Source organism: Pimephales promelas, chromosome 6 (assembly GCF_988280905.1).
Source record: "Pimephales promelas chromosome 6, fPimPro1.hap1.1, whole genome shotgun sequence".
Classification (NCBI taxonomy): Eukaryota; Metazoa; Chordata; class Actinopteri; order Cypriniformes; family Leuciscidae; genus Pimephales; species Pimephales promelas.
In genome coordinates, this window is record NC_142774.1 from 36,045,575 (window position 1) to 36,064,549 (window position 18,975).

Here is an 18,975-nt window from a genome sequence, read left to right on the forward strand (position 1 = left end):
CACAGCGAAGCATCATGTGACTCCGCGTGCACGCTCTGAAAAACTTTATTTGTGTTCACTGGATTTTAAAGGGATAGTTCGCCCAAAAATGAAAATTATATCATTATTTACTTAATAAATGTACTAATTTATTGAAAAAAATACTATGAAAGTCAATGGGGTCCATCAACAGTTTAGTTCCCAACATTCTACAAAATATATTCTTCAGAAAACATTCAAACAGGTTTAGAACAACTTGAGGGTGAGTAAATGATAAAACAATTTTCATTTTTGGGTGAACTATCTCTTTAACTTTTGGAAATATGCATTTGACAATTGGGTTTTATGATTTCTAATACAAATTATACATTTTTATCAGGTCTCTGTTTTAAATGCTCAATAAACTTTTGTGTAATAATTAAATAAATGATTAATTAAATGTAAATTTAGATTAAAAATTAAATGTAAATCATTTAATTGCGGAAAGGACTATATATATATATATATATATATATATATATTACTGTATATTATTTGCACATTATATAGATGCTAATCTTTTGGTTTTGTACATTATTCCATTTGTTTAATCGTGCCGTGTGGGTTTTGTTAAATTATTCCATTTGTTTAATCGTGCCTTGTGGGTTTTGTTAATGCGTATCTAATCTCGAAAAGTAAATTCAGGATCTTGCTCCAGGTTTTCTAGCCAGTTATCCCACGTGTTTTAAGGCTTTGTTTACCTTTGTGCATGTTTGTGTGTGAGAATGGTCAAATAAGGGCACATTTTTGATTGTGGAGGGGGAAAAATAGTCACCTATCATTGCACACGTTTTCATGTTTGCACAAGTGTGGGTGTAGGTTCTAAAGTATAGAGAGATAAACAGAAAAGGTGCCCTTGTGACAAAACCAAAACAATGTTGCAAGGTCAGTTAGACCTTGCAACAATATGAATATCTTGGCCTATTTTACCATTTTGTTTTAGCCTCATTCAGTATAATGTTCAATTGTTTTCTACAGACTTAAAAATCATATCTTTGTTCATAGCATTCATGAATGCATGTGAAAAATGTAATATATGCAAATATATATTTTTTCATACAGTTTTCGACCGATAAAAAGAAGACATGACTTAGATTAGCTATATAATGCTTTTGTTTCTGAATAACGTGAAGTGTTTCCTAATAAGGTTGTTTACTTTTTTCATGAAGGCTTTTCCATTCTGGCACTCACGACTGTCTCCTGTTTAGTTCATTCACAAATGCACACATCGCCTACTTTTAAAACAGCATAAGTGTCTCTCTAATAGGTTGTCATGGCAGTTCGATAATTTTAGCATATATAAAGAGGTGGGTTGCATGGTTGCAGTGAGAAAGGAAGTACTCAATTTTTGCATAAAACATGTAAGCCTCCTTGAAAGCTGAATACATTATAAACAGGCTAAATTAGACAGTTCAGAAATACTGCCACCTACACAGTCATTTATCTTTGGTCAGCAACTGCTGGTACATGTACCAACCTTAAAATTATTCTTAATTTTGACAAACTGTCCTTACAGATATGAATGTGTAATTTTATTTTGTATTTGTGTTTCAGTTGTACTATTGTGTTTTGCTATTATGGCTGTGAACCGTTGACTAACAAATAATTTTGCTTAACTTGAGAGTTTGCTTAGTATTTTTGGTCCTGTACTTAAATAGTTAATATCCTACTTTACAGATCGTTCCCAGTTTTTTTGTCTTGGGAAACAATAAATCTGATGTTGAGGTCTGCCATGGTGTCCCTCAGGGATCTGTTTAGGGTCCTGTGCAGTTTAGAATTTACATGCTTACTTTGGGGCAAATTATTACATGTTATTATAGCTTAGGTTACCACTTTTATGCTGATGACACTTAGATTTATATCACCTCAATTCTTTCTGAGCGTGTATATAAACATGTGGATGCACCATATATATATTTTTTTAATTAAACTGTTCAAAGACAGAGGTTCTTCTCATTGGTACGCCAGCTGCTGTCCATAAAGGTATAGCAATTTTAATTTGATAATGGGCCGCTTCTCCTACTCTTGCTTGTAGCCTTGGTGTCATTTTTGTTGGTCATGCATCTTGATGTGAGACTCGCATATTAAAATTATTACAAAATCTGCATTCCATCACCTTAAAAACACTGCTAGAATTAGGCATTTCCTCACATTTCCAGATGCGGAAAGGCTTATTCATGCATTTTTTACTTCCAGCATTGATTATTGTAATGCTCTGTTTGTATACGTTTACCTGCAAATCTATCAAACGCCGACAGTATATCCAGAATTCAGCAGCAAGTGTTCTCACTTCACCGCCTCAGCACATTGCAGGCGTCCAGTCTGCACTGGCTTCCTGTTCATTATGGATTTTTGATCTTAAAACTCTCACTTTAACTTACAAAGCAGTATATGGAATGGCACCTTCTTATATCTGTGACTTAGTTAAGCTTTATGTGCATTCTCACTCTCTTCAGTCTGCTGATTCTTTAACTCTTCAGCAGTAGATTAAAATCCATAGGTGAGAGAGCCTTCTCCATTGTTTGGAATGCACCTCCTCTTTCTGTCAAATTGTCCTAAATTAGTCCGTTTCAATAAGTTGTTAAAAACTTATCTTTTTAAAATTGCCAACACACATTGAGATGATTAGTATTTTATTGTACTGATTAGTTTGCAATGTTAAGCCTTTTTTGACTTGTTGTTTTTGTATAGTATTATTAAATTTTGTATTTCATTTGTTTTCACTGTTTGTAGCCCTTTGGGTATACTAAAAAAGTGCATTATAAATAAAAATGTATTATTATTATTAAATAAATTGATCGTGCCTGAATTTTTTGAAGCATCAAAGTGGTAGTTGCGTATCTGTCAATGGAGGGACAGAAAGCTCTCAGATTTTATCATCCTACATGAGGATAAGTATTTGATGACAGAATTTTTGGATGAACCAACCCTTTAAGTTGATATGCCACAAACTATCTCACATGAATTTGAACTTATTGGCAATATAACTATAATGCATTAGTTTATGTTTTTTTTTTTAGCATTAAGGTTATGATAATATTATTTGCAGAGCTTCATCATGCCTGATCCCAATTACAAAGAAAGGGTGTGGCATGGTGTTGAGTCATGAGCACACTGATAGTACTGATAAAAACTGACTTTATTTCCTGAAGAAATGTCAGGACATTTGGCACGTGCAGCAAAACCCTTCACATAGGCTAAGTCATATGCACAGAGTTAGTCTTATGGGATCAGAGCAGCAAGGTGATCATTTTGTGTTTGATCTGACCTAGATTCAAGCTAATATCATATTAATGAATAAGTATGTCTCTCCTGCAGTCCAAAGTGTAAAAATCACATGTGATTTATTTTATGGAACAAGCTGAGAATGCAGAGTAGAACACATTCTGTTTGAAATAATTTGCATTTATTCATTCATTAAAGAAGACTTTGAGATCAGACATAACAGTTAAAGAAACCCCTTAAATGATTATGATAGTGTCCCTCAATTGTCCAACATTTAGGTCTATGTGGGGTCTATTTGATCCAGATCACTCAAGCATCAGTATGATGCATAACATAACATAATGTCACGTAAATGTCCATTAAGACAAGATACAGCTGTTGTTCTTCTTCATTGCAGGTTTTCTCCGCGTCTGTGTATCTGTAACCTCTCTGGTCATTGTCTGCGTCCGTCTGCGCAGTGCTGGGCTCACACGGCTCGGTAACTTCATCTGTTGAAGCAAGTCCCGAAACACACCAGTGACATTCTCGCCGGTGCGCGCGGACGTCTCCACGAAGCCCGCGCCCCAGTCCTCCTCCACCGCGCGCATCACCTCAGCTGTCGCCTGGCGACTCCGACTGCACAGGTCCGCTTTGTTTTCTATCACCGTGATGCCTGTAAACTTCTCCCCTTTCAACTCCAGAATCTCCTCACGGAGTCGCTGCACCTCATCCAGAGAGTCTGGCTCGTCGGCGGCGTACACAAGCGCGAACGCGTCCCCGGTTCGGATGCACAGAGCGCGCATCGCTGGGAAGGCATAACTGCCACTCGTGTCCAAGATCTCAATGCGCACCGTCGCGCCGTCCGTGTCGTACTCGAGCGCGTGAAGCTCTTCCACCGTGCGCGTGTACTTGGAGTCGAAGCGGTCCTGCAAGAAGCGGGTGATCAGGGCAGTTTTCCCGACCCCGGCGGCGCCCAGAAACACAAAGCGCACAGTCCGATGCTCCCGCACCAACAAAGACATTCCTTCAGTCGTCAATTTTTTAACGTATAGGCTAGTCTTCCGAAGAGATTTTTGATGAGCAAAGATTCAATAACACAAATAATGTTTTGAGCGTGCTCGATAACCTTTATTGACAGAGAGTATGGAAGAGACAAGGATGCTGCCTTTATATTACCTGAACGTGCTACCTACGATAGGTGTAGCCAATGGGAACGCGAGTGACGTGAAGGGTGCGTGAGTTTTCTGTGTTGTAGAGTTTCACGTTCAGGAGTTCAGATAGCGGTCAGTAGGAACATTTCGGAGTTTATTAATCTCGTGCAAAGGTTATCTGTTGGTGCATGAACCGATGGCTATGTTTTTTTTACAAACATGTGATGTGCAAATATAGCCTATATAACCTATATAAAAAATGATGTGTTGCACTTTATTTTAAGGTCACATTGTTACAGTGCAATTATTTAATTATTAATTAACAACAAACTTACTGTTAGGGCTAGGATTCAATAGAAGCCATATCTCCTAGGAGGATTAGGTTTGGTTTAGGCGTAGTTGCATGTAATTATGCATAATTTAGGTTACTTGTTATTAGTGAGTTGCTTACAATACATGTAATATGTATAAGGACACATGGTCACCTCCTCAGTCATTATTTCTGTTTATAGCAGGTGAAATTAATAACCTAACTTTTGTGGTTGTTGAAACATTTGAAAAAAGAATTAAATAGGAAAATCACATTTCAGTTATTTGTCAATTAAAGTCATTTTTGAGAAACATGTGAAACTGTAAATTCTTTTGGTTGTAACTGTAAATTTGAAACCACTCAATATAAGACCCCTCCAAACTCCAATTTCATGTGACAGTATTTAAAAAAAAATAAATATTATTGTTATTTTTTTTAATAAAACAAAGATCGCTAGTGTTTTACAAGAAAATACTATTTCAGTCTTTCTACTTCAACATTCCATATTTAATCCAATGGGTTAGGCTACTTGTTCCTTAATTATTTGTACAATTTGCCAGCAATTTCAGAGTGCAACTGATTCAATTTTTTCCAGTAAAAGCATACTGTTTCAACAGTTTATCTCTACATTTGATCTGTTTAAAAAAATAAAACATAGTTAAAAAATAGTAGGCTGTGGTAAGAATATGTGCTGTTATTCCGATCAGGATTTCTCAGCCCGATAATTATAGGTGGTTTGGCAAACTATCGAAAAGGTCTTTTTACTCTTAATGACCCTAACTGTCATTAAGTGAAGACAGAAAGAGCATCCTGAGGTCAGTAATACTCCAAACAAGTGTTTCATGAGCTCATCACGTCAGAGATGAGTTTCCATTCAATGCATATTAAAATCATGGTATCGGGTGATGGTTATACACGGCCACCTTAGAGCACTGACATTTTCCAAACAAACATTTGACGCAAGTCTGAATGCAGTCAAAGTGCTTATTTCTATCTGAATAAAATAAGAGACATTATCAATTTGGCTTTCAGTCCTGCCTTTTCTGAACATCTTGTTTATTGATATATTTGATATTACATATTTAAAGAACATTTATGTGGTTGTGATTATATTTATGCAAGTTCGACATTAGCAGCAAATGTCAAAGAGCAGAGAGATGGCATTTTGTGTAAATCCCCAGAATTAACATATTGGCCTCTTTAATGAACAAATGCACATTGTACACAACACTATCACCTCCAATGAACCATGACGTATATATGTGATGGACCGTCCTTGCATGGACCCGTGAGTGCTAGCAAAGAATGAATATCCTAATAAGCTGCACCCAAGCTGTTCAGCTTATTAAGGCAACATGCTACTACCTTTCTAGAGTAATAAAAAGTAGGCCTAGAGTAAAAAAAAAAAAACCAGTGTCAATGAAGTGAGATGGACAAGCACCACTCACATTTTCTAAGTCATGATGTCATGTTGCCAGAAAAAGTACAAATCATTTGGTTTTTATTTGGTAGCCTAGTTTTCTTTTTGTATTGTAACTAAAAATGTCCATATAGTTATTATTCTTTTCATTTCCGTTTTAGTTTCAGTTATTTTAGTTGACCTACATCAAGTTAAACTAAATAAAAATTATTGATGTTGGTTTGGCAACTAACTGAAATAAAATAAGTTTAAGTTCTATATTTTATTTCAGTTAACGTGTATTTCATTTCAAGTATATTTAATTTAAATTCAAATTGGGGGTTGGTGGGCCATAGTTTAAGGACATTAATTATTATTTTGCTTATTTAAGTAACAACAATTGTCATGAGCAGAAGGTTCAATGAAACTAACTGTTACACCTGTTAATTATATATCTATTTTATCTATATTATTCTACTACACGTGATCTTTATGTAGGCTACTTGACTACTGAGGAAAACGCCGTGCCCTCAAATGCAAATAGACACCTTTAGCTAATATTTAATTTACTACACTGCTGTCAATGCTGTCTGCTCTACTACACTGATGCAAGACAAAAGTTGAATCTGATCCAAGTACATATCAGCCCCAAATCTTCGGCTTATTTCACAAAGTATCTGCAAAATACTTTTAAGTCGTCTACTTTGGTAGTAGTAGTAGCCAGAGCAAGAAAAAGTTTGCTAACAGACATTACTAAAGAGTCCCGAGAAGGATAATGCAAACGTCTGTCTAAATCTAAATTCTGCTCTTCTAGAGGTCATTTCATCTGATTATATGATAGGTTATATGTATATTGTTATATCGTACAATTTTAATACTATTAGCAAAATCGAATAGCATTATCCAAAAGTTCATTCAGGTTCACAGAATGTGATCTCATCTGTTATCGATTGTTTTTGTCTGCAGTCAGAACTCGCGGGAAGGTTGAGTCTCGTCAGGAAACAGAAAACAAACCCAACTTTTAATAGAAAAAAATTTCTCCTGGGTATGTAAAGCAACTTTAAAATGATCGTTTGGCCAGCCAAACCGGTGTTTATTCATAAGTGCATCTCAATCAGATGTTTTGTGGTTGGATGTTTTGTATGGTTTACAGTTGAGATTATCGTAGTGTTTTCATGTCAAATCATGTATACCTGCATCAAGTAAATAAATCAATTAATAACATATTATTAGCATATTAGTTTACAGGATGTCAGAGGAGCTTCTCCATAACGAAGATAAAGAGACAGTAAGTTCGTATGTTTATATTTGTGGAAGCACCATTTGACTTATAAAACTTACCTGGATGGTCATACTAGTATGTTGTTTTGGACATGAAAGTTACAGTTACCATGGTGAATTACACTGGAGTAGTTACTATATAAATACTGTGTACCTTTTTCAACATGTCTTCGTGTAGTGCCATCATGGTATTAACCTATGATGACATCTCTCTGTACCCTAGTAGTACTTTTAAAGCTATACTGCAAGATTAACATTTATTAATTGTTTAGTGTTTGATGTTTTTACTGAACATGACAGAGATAAAAAAAACATTTCATTTGTCATTAAATTATTGTTTTAGCTGAGGAGACGACTGGAGCATCTTAAGCGAGAGTATGAGAGGACAGCACAGAGACTGCAGGTATTTGTGATTGATTATGCAAGAATCAGTCAAACTGATGTTAAAACAATGATATCTGCAGTATAATAGAGCTTGAATTGTCATAAAATTGAACTTGTTAACACCTGTTGAATGTTGTGTGTTTTTTAGAGAGCAGAGCATCAGGATGCCACTTGCAGGCGTGTGCAGAACAGAGACTCTGACCACACCACATTTACACAGATTGATTTTGCACACACACCTGAGTCATCTATTGAGACTTCTTCCATGCCGACGCCAGAATATTCTGAAAACCATCAGAATCTGCAATTACGGACCAGTAAGGCCATCTTCAGGATGAAATCAAACATGAATAGTTACAGAAAATAGATTTACCAGTCTTATTTTATATTATTTATATATGTGATTATAGTATTATTCATATTTTGAATTAGCTTTAATTTATTATATTTTTAACCAGATTTAATTACAATTTTAGTCTTAGTAATTTTGTTGTGTGCCTTTGACATTTTTATTATTAAATATTTATATTTGTCTTTAATTTATTTTAGTTTTAGTTATTTTAGTGCTTTTATCTGTTTTAAGGCAACAATTTTTTATCTAATTAAATGTTTTAGTATTATTATTTAGTAATTAAATGTTTTAGTAAATAGTTTTAGTATTTACAATGTTAACCACGCCTTTTTCATTATTACTAAGCTAAGGCACTATATCTAAGTAGTTGGATGTATGAACCAGCAAAACATCTCATAGACTTGCATTGAAAAATTATCAAATACCATTGAAACATTTATTTACCCAGACTTAGTTGTACTTGTAATGTCATTGTCATTGTTAAAGGCTGTTAAAATAAAATAAACAAAGTTGTTAAATGCATAACAGTATGGAAATTCATTCCAAATACTAATAAACTGGTTTTCTTTTTGCTGTTTCAGACATAGTTGCAGGAAGAAACAGCTCTGTACAGAAAATCCCTGCCATACAATTGCAACTTGCAGAGATTGCGTCCACACCGCCTCTGTGCTCCCCTGCATGCAGGCGAAGCCCTGCCCACCGCCTGCGATCTAAGCGCAGTCGATTGCGCCTACAGAACAAAGAGCGAGAATCAGACACTGACGTCAGCCAAGAGAAAGAAAGAGATAGAAGTGGAGACCATGTTCGTGAAAAGGGTAGTGAATGTACTGATAAAGAGAATGGTCGGAAAGGAGTTAAGAAGGAAGAGAAGGACTGTGAAAAGAAAAAAGAAAGAAAAATGATGCCAGCTGAGGGGGAGAAAAATCAGGATAGGCCTATAGGAGTCAGGACAGATTGTAAAATTGCTAAAGCATCACAAGAACTGGAGGATGATGTAAAAAGAGAAGGGGATCGTGAATTAAACTCCTCTGTGATCCAGTCAGATAACAAACTAATGATTTCAAGGAAAGAAAATCATTTAGAAATTCAAAACATACACTGTAGCCAGGAAGAGGTTAACGTATCTCTGATTGATTGGCCAGTTGAGAAAAAAATACAGTCAAGATCTTTTCCTCAGGCAGTACAGATTACAGACAAATCAGAAGAGATGCTTAAACAAACTAACCAGTCGTTCACAGACTCAAATAAAGGTTATGATGACCGGATAGATAGTAAAGATTCCTCGTTTTCATCTGGCATTCTGGACTCTTGTACGCTGGTTGAGGGTTTACCGTTTCCTGTGGAGTATTATATTCGGACAACACGACGTATGGCTGCATCTCACAGCTCTATCGATCTAGATGCTGTGATTTACAGCCAGCTCACTGGGGGGCGGGGCAGACGCAGGCTCAGCCAATCGCAAGTGAGCGGTAGAGGTCACATGACCCCAGAGCGTTCAGAATCAATCTGCAAGTCCACAGACCAGGCCAGACACAGAGGAAGAGGTCGGAGAGGGAGAAGAGGCCGTAGAAGAAGCATTGTATGTAGGCCTACATGTGCCAAAGCTGCTCTAGATATTACAATATCAAATCCTGCAAGTGATTCTCAAGCAGATTCAGAGTCTCTAATAGAATCAAAGTCTGACACTGAATCTCTCAGCCTATCAGAATTGGTCCTCGAACAGCCACAGGGAGAATCTCGGTCAATCCAGTCACCTGGGCCTATAGTGAGTTTGAGGACAAGTCCGGAGCAAGGAGTTACTCAAGATTTTAAGCATTTCCCAGATTCTCTTGATTCCCAACTTCTTGTGGATTCTGATTTGTATCAGGCCAGATGCAGAGGAAAAGGTCAGAGAGGAAGGAGAGGCCGTCGAAGAAGCACTATAGGTAGATCGTCATGTGCCAAAGCTGCTCTAGATTGTACAATATCACATCTTGCAAATGATTCTCAAGGAGATTCAGAGTCTCTTATCGAATCAAAATTTGACACTGAATCACCCAGCCAATCACAGTTGGTCCTTGAACGGCCACAGTCAAATTCTTGTCTAATCCAGTCGCCTGGGCCTACCGTGAATTTGAAGACATGTCCAGAGCAAGGAGTTACTCAAGATTTTAAGCATCTCCCAGATTCTCAGCTTTACTTTGATACCCAACTTCTCCCGGGTTCAAATTTATACCCTATTTTCCGAAGAAAACGTGGACAAACTGGAAGAGAGTTTCAGACAAGTTCTAATAAAGATGGTAAGATTAATTTATGAATGTATTATTGAATTTTTTCCTAGCTCAAACAGTAGAGCATGGCACTAGCAATGGCAAAGTCATGGGTTCAATTCCCTGCTTGAACATAATGATAAAATGTTTGAATAAAGGGTATGCATTGACGTCACTTTCATGCCGAGACATGCCCTCTCAGCCTGACTGAGTGGCAAAACGTCCTTTAACATGACTTGTTTCAATAGGGGAAACTGAGAAAATAGGAGTAAAACAAGCCATTATCCTCTTAAATTGAACTCAACAGTTAACAAACGTTGACAAAAAATTTAGTTACACAGAATATAAGACACTAAATATTTAATCGATGAGTTGTCAATACATTAAATAACCTAGGGTATCATTTTACCCCGAAATCTGACACAAAATGATAACTGCAAATCCACGTTTCGCTGCCTGAATTCCAAATGTTTCTGCAAATTGCAGTGATCCCTTTGCTTATCTTTTCTATAGCTTTCGTCAGTCTGTAAAAAAATAGCTCTGATTTCTTGTTGAATCTATTTGTACGGTCAGTCGTGAAGCTCTATCCCATTTTTTCGCGCCATTTAAGCTAAACACCAGCCACTCAGTGGGTGTGTAACCACAGTGACTCCAGCCTACCGTGACATCATGTGCATACTCTCTATAAAAGTATCTGCCAAATGCTTAGATTAAGAATTATTGTATAACAGTCATGTACACAATAATGTTTGTGAATACGTTTTGCATTTTAGATCAGTCACCTCTTCTGCCATCATTAGCTTCACTCATTCAAGCTCTGCAAGAAAAGGATATGAAAGCTAGACTGTTGGCTGCTGTTGATATCCAGGATTTCCACCTACCTGATGAGGATTTTGGACAACTAAAGCTCAAACTACTGCACTCGTCAGCTTCACCCGTCGAACCCTTCTCACAGCGTCCCCTAGTGTACAACACACGGCAGCGCAGCAGGTGCCAGAGAGTGAGTGGAAGAATAAGTAATTGTGAAGTACGCTACTCAGAGAGTGAACTTTTTACTCCAGAACCCTTAACTACCACTTCCCATGAGGATAGTTTACCACTTTGTCAGTCAGACCCCACTGACCAATCACAAACAGAAACACAGAAGGGCCTCAACGTTGTAAATGAAATAAAGACCATCTCTTCAGATCTGATGGACAGCAGAACGATTTGCCAAACTGAAACAGACAAAGGAATATGTAATGAGAGAAAAGTGAAATCTTCTGAATCTGAAAACATTAGTGAGCTTCACGTAAACCAGATGCTAAAAGAATCACACATGCTCTCTGAGAACACCTCACTTTGCCCCGAGATACTGAATTTAAGTCCATCTCTGACCCCACAAATACAGAAAGGTCAAGATCCTCTTCTACCATCTTTGGGAATGTCCCCTCACTTTTTGATTCCAGGTTCACCCAAAGACCTCCGGTCACCTCTCTTTTCTTCATCTGGTGTCCTTAGGTCTCCCTCTTCAGTCTCACTTAAGGGGTGTGTGTCTCCAGAATCAGTCTCAGGGAACAAAAATGGTTTCTTTACTAGAAGTGGAGATCAGGGAGGTTCTGAAACACAGAATCAAACTCAAATGAGTCAAGAAATAATGACAAAAGTTCAAAAAAGTGTGAAACCAGGTACTCCATCCCACAACAACACTACACTGGAATATGAAAACTTAAACGGACCTGAAAGAGAGTCCTCGTGCATCTTGGAAAATGAACTGGAACGTGAATGCGGTTTCAATACGGAAAGCAATCTTGAATGTGGAAATAAAATCAAGTGCACACCAGAAAATGAAGTTCAACTCCACATTATTCCTGAACCAGGGAGTTTTAAAAATCTGTCCGAGTCTGAAATCCAAAGCCAGAATGAATTTGAAATGGAGATTCAAAGGTTAGAAATCCAAAGTAATGCCATTACAAATGTGAAACAGTTTAAATCTGGTAATGTATGTCAAACTCAAGTTGAGACAACCTCTTTGGACACTTCCACCAATCGGAGAACGGAAACAACGACAGTTTCCGACGATAACAGAACTCAGTCAGAGGAACGTAACACTGAAGAATCCAACAATCGGGCATTGCGTGAGGAAACCCCAACTGCCACATCATTCTCTGACGGAGCTGGCTGTTCTGCAGTCCTGCGAGAGATACACACTTTTAAGGTGTCAATAAATTATAAGAAAACATTTATTGATATGCAAAGCAATTATATGTACTTGATTGTCTAATGCCTTGTCTTTGTGTTCAGGCACTGGAGGGCGGATGCGTGTTGGACTTGTGTTTGGTGCGATGGCTGTCGGAGGACTGGTGCATTTGTGTGGCAGGAGAATGGAGCGTTTGTCTTTGGGCTCAGATGAAGGGAGTTCAACCGTGGAGTCTTTTACACACCTGGACATTTGCACAGGTAATCCAGTTTGATAGAGGATCACTGCATAAATTAAAAGAATTGCATGGAAGACATGTGGCATGAATCATGAAATCATAATTGATCATTCATACAGAATGTTGCAGTGTTTATTATAAATCACTTATCTTTGCACATTCACATACCTTCGTAATCTTTAATCAAAAACCTCAACCTCCTCTCCCCCTTGAAACGGCACATGCTCTCTTCATGACATATGTCTTGGCAGAGGGTGGAACTAAATATTCTCCTCAACTGATTGCAAATTGGCACTCAAATCTGGCTCTATTTAGTAAGCAACACCCAAATTCCTACGATCCTATCGATTATCCAGGACGAAAACGGCTTTATATTTTTCTTTTCTCATTCCTGAAGCCATTTCACTTGGATATACATCACAGTAGGGTGATGACTATCGCAAAAGACTATCATAACTTCTGTTTCATACCAACTTTAAGGGGGTAGTTCACCCATCAATGAAAATTGTGTCATTATTTACTGTTTTATTTCATGCCATTCCAAACCCGTATGGCTTTGGTTAATCTTTGAAACACGAATTAAAATATTATTTAATGAAACCTGCAAGTTTTCTTTCCCTCCATTGAAAGTTCAAATAACCTAAACTTAATGATCTAAAAAGCTCTTAAAGGCATTGTAAAACGAATCCATATGAATTGAGTGGTTTAATCCAAATATTGTGAAGAGATATGATCATTTTATATGATGCAGAGATTTAATTTCAGCCTTTTTTTCACATATAAATACACAGAGCATCACATATGGTGAACACAGAAGCTTATCATGTGCAAACGTCTTACGCTAGAACAAGCCTTGTTGATTCTCGATTATTTGAAGCACGCACGTTTGAAATTCTGTGTTTACCACATGTGATGTGCTTCTATGTGTGTGTTTTCTTGTTAGGTTTCATTAAAAATACCTTAATTTGTGTCTTGAAGATTATGTCTTATGGGTTGAACAACATGAGGGCGAGTAAAAGATGAAAGAATTTTCACTTGTGGGCGACTAACTCTTTATCACAATATATTTAATATGTCTACGTCCCTGTGCTTTGACTCCTGTGTTTGTATTTGTAGCCCGTCATGTCTTTGCAAGAGATTCCGGACTCTTCAGGCTTGCTTTGTGTGACTCTGGGTCACTTGGAAATCACAGAAGCAAGGTATAAAATTGCAAAATTACCATTATGTGGACCAAACCTGTTATTTTCGTCTCCCATCACCTCAATTGTTTTTTAATTCCTCTTGAAAACATTCTCACTGAACTAAAACCCTATGAAGGCTGCGCTCAAAGACCAAGATGTGGTTTTGTGTTAGAAGAATTCAATAAACTTAAACGCTAAGCTTATTCTCTCTGTGTTCTTGAGTGTAGAGTGCTCTGCTGTCCAAGTATAGATGGGACGTTCTCTCAGTACGTGGTGTCCAAGGACACATTGCAAGCAGTGGTGGGTGTGTCTAACTGTCGGCTTGTTTGTTGCTCCACCCCTGGAGATCAACAAAGAGTCAATGTGTTAACAGTGACTCAAGAGGGAAGGTAACAAACTATCATGCGTATTTAACTTTTTTATTATATCATTCACTTGAAATATTTTAGTAAAACTATTCATTATTTACTTGTGTTTCAGGGTAGTGAACACTCTTCCCTTTGTCTCTGCTAAGCAGAACATTCGGACCCTTGCAGTTGTAGAGGGTGAAAAAGATGCTCTGATTGGTTGGACAGAATGTAAAACCCTCCTCATATGGTGATTAATTTGGCAATATTGAGTCTTTTTTAGAAGTTTTTAAATGTTTTTTAGGAAACTTTTTTTAACTATCCATCCTGTACATTGAGATTTTTTTTATTATTAACTTCTGATTAAATTACTTTCTGATATGGTACTAATGGGGTTAAATTTTGAGTCTGTAAATGACTTTTAGTACTTATATCTTGTTTTGTTAGTATTGTAATTTTATAATTGATTATCTATTTTGTCATAACTATGTATTTCAGGAGCATAAATTCAGGCCAGCTGCTTCAAACTATAAACCTGGAAAAGACTTTAACCATGACAAACTGCATGAAGGGATATTCTTACAGAGTAAGTTAGTGTATTGTTCTTGTGGTACTTGAAGGACTATGTGTCGGTAATGACCTTGTGCTTTCATTCCTGCAGGGTGTGCTGTGTGCATTGCTTCAAAATGCAGGAAATGTGTGCGATGAAGAGAGTAACGCATCCCTTTTTACTCTGATTGCAACAAATCCTCTCACTGGCAAACACATCACACTGACCACTATAAACTATCCTGATCAACACAAACAGCAGTAAGACTTGAAGTGATAAATGTTGTGATATTAGTTTTCAATGTTAACAGTACAGTTGAATCAATATTACTGTCTTTCTCTAGGTTAATAGATGGGGATGTCTTGGGCTCTGGGCTTGTTGGCGTTTTTCAGTCTGGTCATCTTGCTGTTTGGGATCTCAGAGGAAGCGTGGCTAAAGCTGTTGTTGTGTTGGATGAGTTGTGTCGACTAGCTCGATGGGCAGGGCCAAACACTCTGCTGACGGGATATCTAAATGGGGATGTTAGTGTGTTTCATTATAAATCTACATAAACGGATCCTCTTTAATTACTTGTTAAATGGAAAAAAAGAAGTGTTATTTAACACCATTGTTAAACAATACAAAATCTTACACTGTTAAAATCATAAAAAAAACCCTCAAGGAATATCAAGATTACACAAGATAGATTTGTAAATGTGTGATTGTGTTTAGTTGTTAAATTTTAATACTGGCACAGCTATTTGTTTGTTAATATATGCATAACCAGAGAAATATTTGTACTTTTTGGATGTGATATGTAAAAATATGTTTTACAAAATAAAATATGATTCTGGGAACTTTCTGTGAAAGATTAAAAACTCTTAATGTTTTAAAGTTTTTAAGGAGAGTGTTGAACTATATATATATATATATATATATATATATATATATGTGTGTGTGTGTGTGTGTTGTAAAAAAAATATTGAGAGCGTCAACTATAAAAGTACACAAATAAAAATGTACACATGTTTTTATTTGTGTGTACATTTTCAGATTTATTATTATATATATATATATATATATATATATATATATATATATATATATATATATATGTTCTTATATTGTATAAGTAGAACGAAAAACGGTTTTGGATGTTACGTGAAAACAGTGTGTCCCGCATGCGCATTGGCAGTTTCGTGCATTGTGGGAGCGGATTGAGAAACATGGCGGCGCGCATCATTGCCCGGTGTGTCCGATCCTTGAACCAGCGTTCTTTGTATTTTAACCGTGTAAATACTGCAGCGACATTAACAGCAGCCCCGCTTACTCATGGCCGGACATTTTCACATCTGACTAATGGACACAAGTCTTCGCTGGCGCAGGTGTGTGTGTGTTAGTGATTGACTGATGACATCCAATGACCTACCCGTGTCTTTAGTTATACTGACTTCAACATGATGGACAAACAGCCTCTGTTCACTTAATTTCAGTTTATGTACGGGCTGCAGAAACGGAAAAGGTTTGAATTAAAAAATGAGCTGAATGTAGTCAACGATAATGCTTCTAATTTAATGTGTTATCTTATCATATAATGTGGCATAACAGATACTTAACTTTTAAATGATCAATTTTTTCTGTAATCAGTTATGATTCCTAGTTATAATGGTGTCTATAATATGCATGAATGCATTGCAAGATTGCACCTATATCTTTATGAATGTTTAAAAGTAAAAAAAAAAAATGTGTATAGTACAGTTTTAGTTTTTTTTGTAAACTAAAAGTGTTAAACTCTTTTCAATAATTGAAATAAAGTAAAATATAAATAATGGGCCTAGATGAATAACTTAATCTTAAGAAACTTCAATTCAATGAGTAATAATATTACTAAAATTTTAAATAAAAAAATAAAGCTAAAAGGTAGAAAATTTAAAATGTCATTAGCTCATAACAAAAATGACTAAAACTGAAAATAAAAAAATAACAGCAAATTCAAAACATTAATACCATCATCATATCTAAATAATATTCAAACAAAACTGCTCCAGTTGTCTGTTATTAATATTTCTAGTTTAAAACACACTTTCTAACATGTTTTGTTTTCTTTTGCAGATCTCTGGTGGTTCATTTCAGGTCTTTCAGCGGAGGCAGTATGGTGACTTGCCCCCACTGAGCCTAGAGACTATCCGTGACCGTGTCCTCTACGTCCTGAAGCTCTATGACAAGATCAACCCCGAGAGGGTAAATACACCATCATTTTGATCAGATGGACAACATATTAGTCTGAAATATTTCAAATTAGCTTCAAATATATTGCACTCTACAGATTAATTGTTTGATGATCAAATCTTTATAGCTTCAGGCTACGTCCCACTTCATGAAGGATTTGGGCTTGGACAGTTTAGACCAGGTGGAGATCATCATGGCTATGGAAGATGAATTTGGTTTGTTCTTGCATTTACAATTATTTCTAATCTAATTTCATGTATTACATTTAGCATTTAGTTCTCCCTAGTAGCACATTTTGACCATTGTTTTGTATTTGTGCATTCTTTGAATGTATGCATTGCTCTTGTTGGTTTCATAGAATCTGATGCTTGCACTTACAGGTTTTAAATGTGCATTGCATGTGGATGCATATTTACCAAGCTGATACAGTGTTTTCTCACGTGTTCAGGTTTTGAGATCCCCGATGGCGAGGCAGAGAAGTTGATGACACCACATGAGATTGTTCAGTACATCGCAGACAAGAAGGATGTCTATGAATGAGCATACATATGCATTGTGAGTTTAGTTACTATACACAAATTCACTTCAGTTGGAGATTATGCTTATGAATGATTATTTGTTCTTTTTCATCCAGATAAAAATCATCCTATCAGATGACAGAGACCATGGAGGTTTTGTCATGAACTGTTTGTTTCTGCTGTTCTTCCTCATTCTTTATTCTTTTTCTATTTAGATACATGTTTAAATCCGTGTTCATAATTTTGTCTGTAGCCGCTTGTGATCTGCAGGTCTGCAGCATTCTGTGCTAGATGCATGCACAAGCTCCTCGTTCAAACAATAAGAGCTTGGAAATAATGTCAATAATTCATATAAATACTACAATAATAAAGACTTTAAATCACTTTAAAGGACCTTATTCATGTCTTCGGGTTCAGATGCACATTGTGAATCTTTTGACAAGATTCTTTGTTTTATGAAATATAAACCATATGTAATACAAAATCACAAATTATTTCTAAGATTCCGTATCAATATGAAGTACACCACCATTCAAAAGTTTGGGGTTGATAAGAATTTTTAATGCTTTTGAAAGAATTCTCTGATTCTCACCAAGACTGCATTTATTTGATAATGTAATTTATTCCTGTCATGCAAAGCTGAATTTTCAGACGTCAACCGATCCTTCAGAAATCATTCTAATATGCTGATTCGCTGCTGTTATTATCTATATTGAAAACAGTTGAGCTGCTTAATATTTTTGAGGAATGTGATGCTTTTTTTTCAGGATTCTTTGATTCTCAAGAAATCTCTTGTAAGATAGTAAATGTCTACTTTATCATTTGATCAATTCAATGAATCCTTGTTGAATAATAAAAGTTTTTAATTTCGTTCAAAAGAGATAAAAAAAATCCTACTGACCCCAAACCTTTGAATGGTAATGTATAAAACATAAAAACTGCAAGAGTTTACAATTATATTTATATTTAGGAGTGGTTGTATTTGGTATGTTACAGCACCACCTACTGGAAATGCTTACCAAGTCTAAAAAAATGTACCACAAGACTTTTCCAGAGTTGGAGCCAAGAGTTTAAATGGGTTATATTAGGAAAAATTTTGTGTCCAGTACTTAATCTTCACCCCCCTGAAGTAAACGCTAATAAAACGAATACAATCTTCCACTATAACCTTTAACACCGCCTGAATTATATCAAGCTATTTACATTTATTGCAGCGTGGCTTAAAATATTGATACTTTCACATTCTTGTTCACATATGCACATGAATTCCTTTAATGCCATTTCTAAAGTTTGTGTATTTCAGGATTTGCTCTTGAACATAAAAGGACTGTCTCCTTGTATTTCCTTCAGAGTATTAAATATTACACAAAATAGTCTGTTTGAGGAGCAATATGCAGATAACACAG

General features: G+C 36.2%; 3 protein-coding genes across 4 annotated transcripts; 2 read left to right on the forward strand and 1 right to left on the reverse strand.

The window, feature by feature from the left end:
* Positions 1–3,234: 3,234 nt before the first annotated feature.
* Positions 3,235–4,403, reverse strand: rasd3 (RASD family member 3). Its single transcript, XM_039652856.2, has one exon. It carries the CDS (start codon positions 4,242–4,244, stop codon positions 3,603–3,605), a length of 642 nt encoding a protein of 213 aa, XP_039508790.2. The 5' UTR covers positions 4,245–4,403; the 3' UTR covers positions 3,235–3,602.
* Positions 4,404–6,816: 2,413 nt separating this feature from the next.
* On the forward strand, positions 6,817–15,679 carry palb2 (partner and localizer of BRCA2). 2 transcript variants are annotated; one of them, XM_089132513.1, is made up of 14 exons: positions 6,826–6,898; positions 7,049–7,127; positions 7,324–7,370; positions 7,707–7,766; positions 7,896–8,064; positions 8,681–10,378; positions 11,122–12,545; positions 12,632–12,787; positions 13,882–13,964; positions 14,174–14,335; positions 14,427–14,543; positions 14,792–14,879; positions 14,955–15,103; positions 15,187–15,679. In XM_089132513.1, exons 3-14 carry the CDS (start codon positions 7,332–7,334, stop codon positions 15,392–15,394), a joined length of 4,353 nt encoding a protein of 1,450 aa, XP_088988639.1. In that variant the 5' UTR covers positions 6,826–6,898; positions 7,049–7,127; positions 7,324–7,331; the 3' UTR covers positions 15,395–15,679. The 2 variants fall into 2 exon arrangements, with proteins under 2 accessions (XP_039508633.2, XP_088988639.1); XM_039652699.2 differs by having other exon boundaries at positions 6,817–7,127; positions 7,316–7,370.
* A 334-nt stretch (positions 15,680–16,013) lies between these two features.
* Positions 16,014–17,606, forward strand: ndufab1a (NADH:ubiquinone oxidoreductase subunit AB1a). The gene is made up of 4 exons (XM_039652700.2): positions 16,014–16,207; positions 16,935–17,063; positions 17,179–17,266; positions 17,500–17,606. Exons 1-4 carry the CDS (start codon positions 16,049–16,051, stop codon positions 17,589–17,591), a joined length of 468 nt encoding a protein of 155 aa, XP_039508634.1. The 5' UTR covers positions 16,014–16,048; the 3' UTR covers positions 17,592–17,606.
* Positions 17,607–18,975: the final 1,369 nt, after the last annotated feature.

Coding starts and splice junctions, on each gene's coding strand:
- ndufab1a (XM_039652700.2), top strand. CDS start 16,049: ATGGCGGCGCGCATCATTGCCCGGTGTGTCCGATCCTTGAACCAGCGT. Junction 16,208..16,934: donor ACAAGTCTTCGCTGGCGCAG/GTGTGTGTGTGT, acceptor TTTCTTTTGCAG/ATCTCTGGTGGTTCATTTCA. Junction 17,267..17,499: donor GGCTATGGAAGATGAATTTG/GTTTGTTCTTGC, acceptor TCACGTGTTCAG/GTTTTGAGATCCCCGATGGC.
- rasd3 (XM_039652856.2), bottom strand. CDS start 4,244: ATGTCTTTGTTGGTGCGGGAGCATCGGACTGTGCGCTTTGTGTTTCTG.
- palb2 (XM_039652699.2), top strand. CDS start 7,332: ATGTCAGAGGAGCTTCTCCATAACGAAGATAAAGAGACA. Junction 7,767..7,895: donor GGACAGCACAGAGACTGCAG/GTATTTGTGATT, acceptor TGTGTTTTTTAG/AGAGCAGAGCATCAGGATGC. Junction 13,965..14,173: donor TTGGAAATCACAGAAGCAAG/GTATAAAATTGC, acceptor TCTTGAGTGTAG/AGTGCTCTGCTGTCCAAGTA.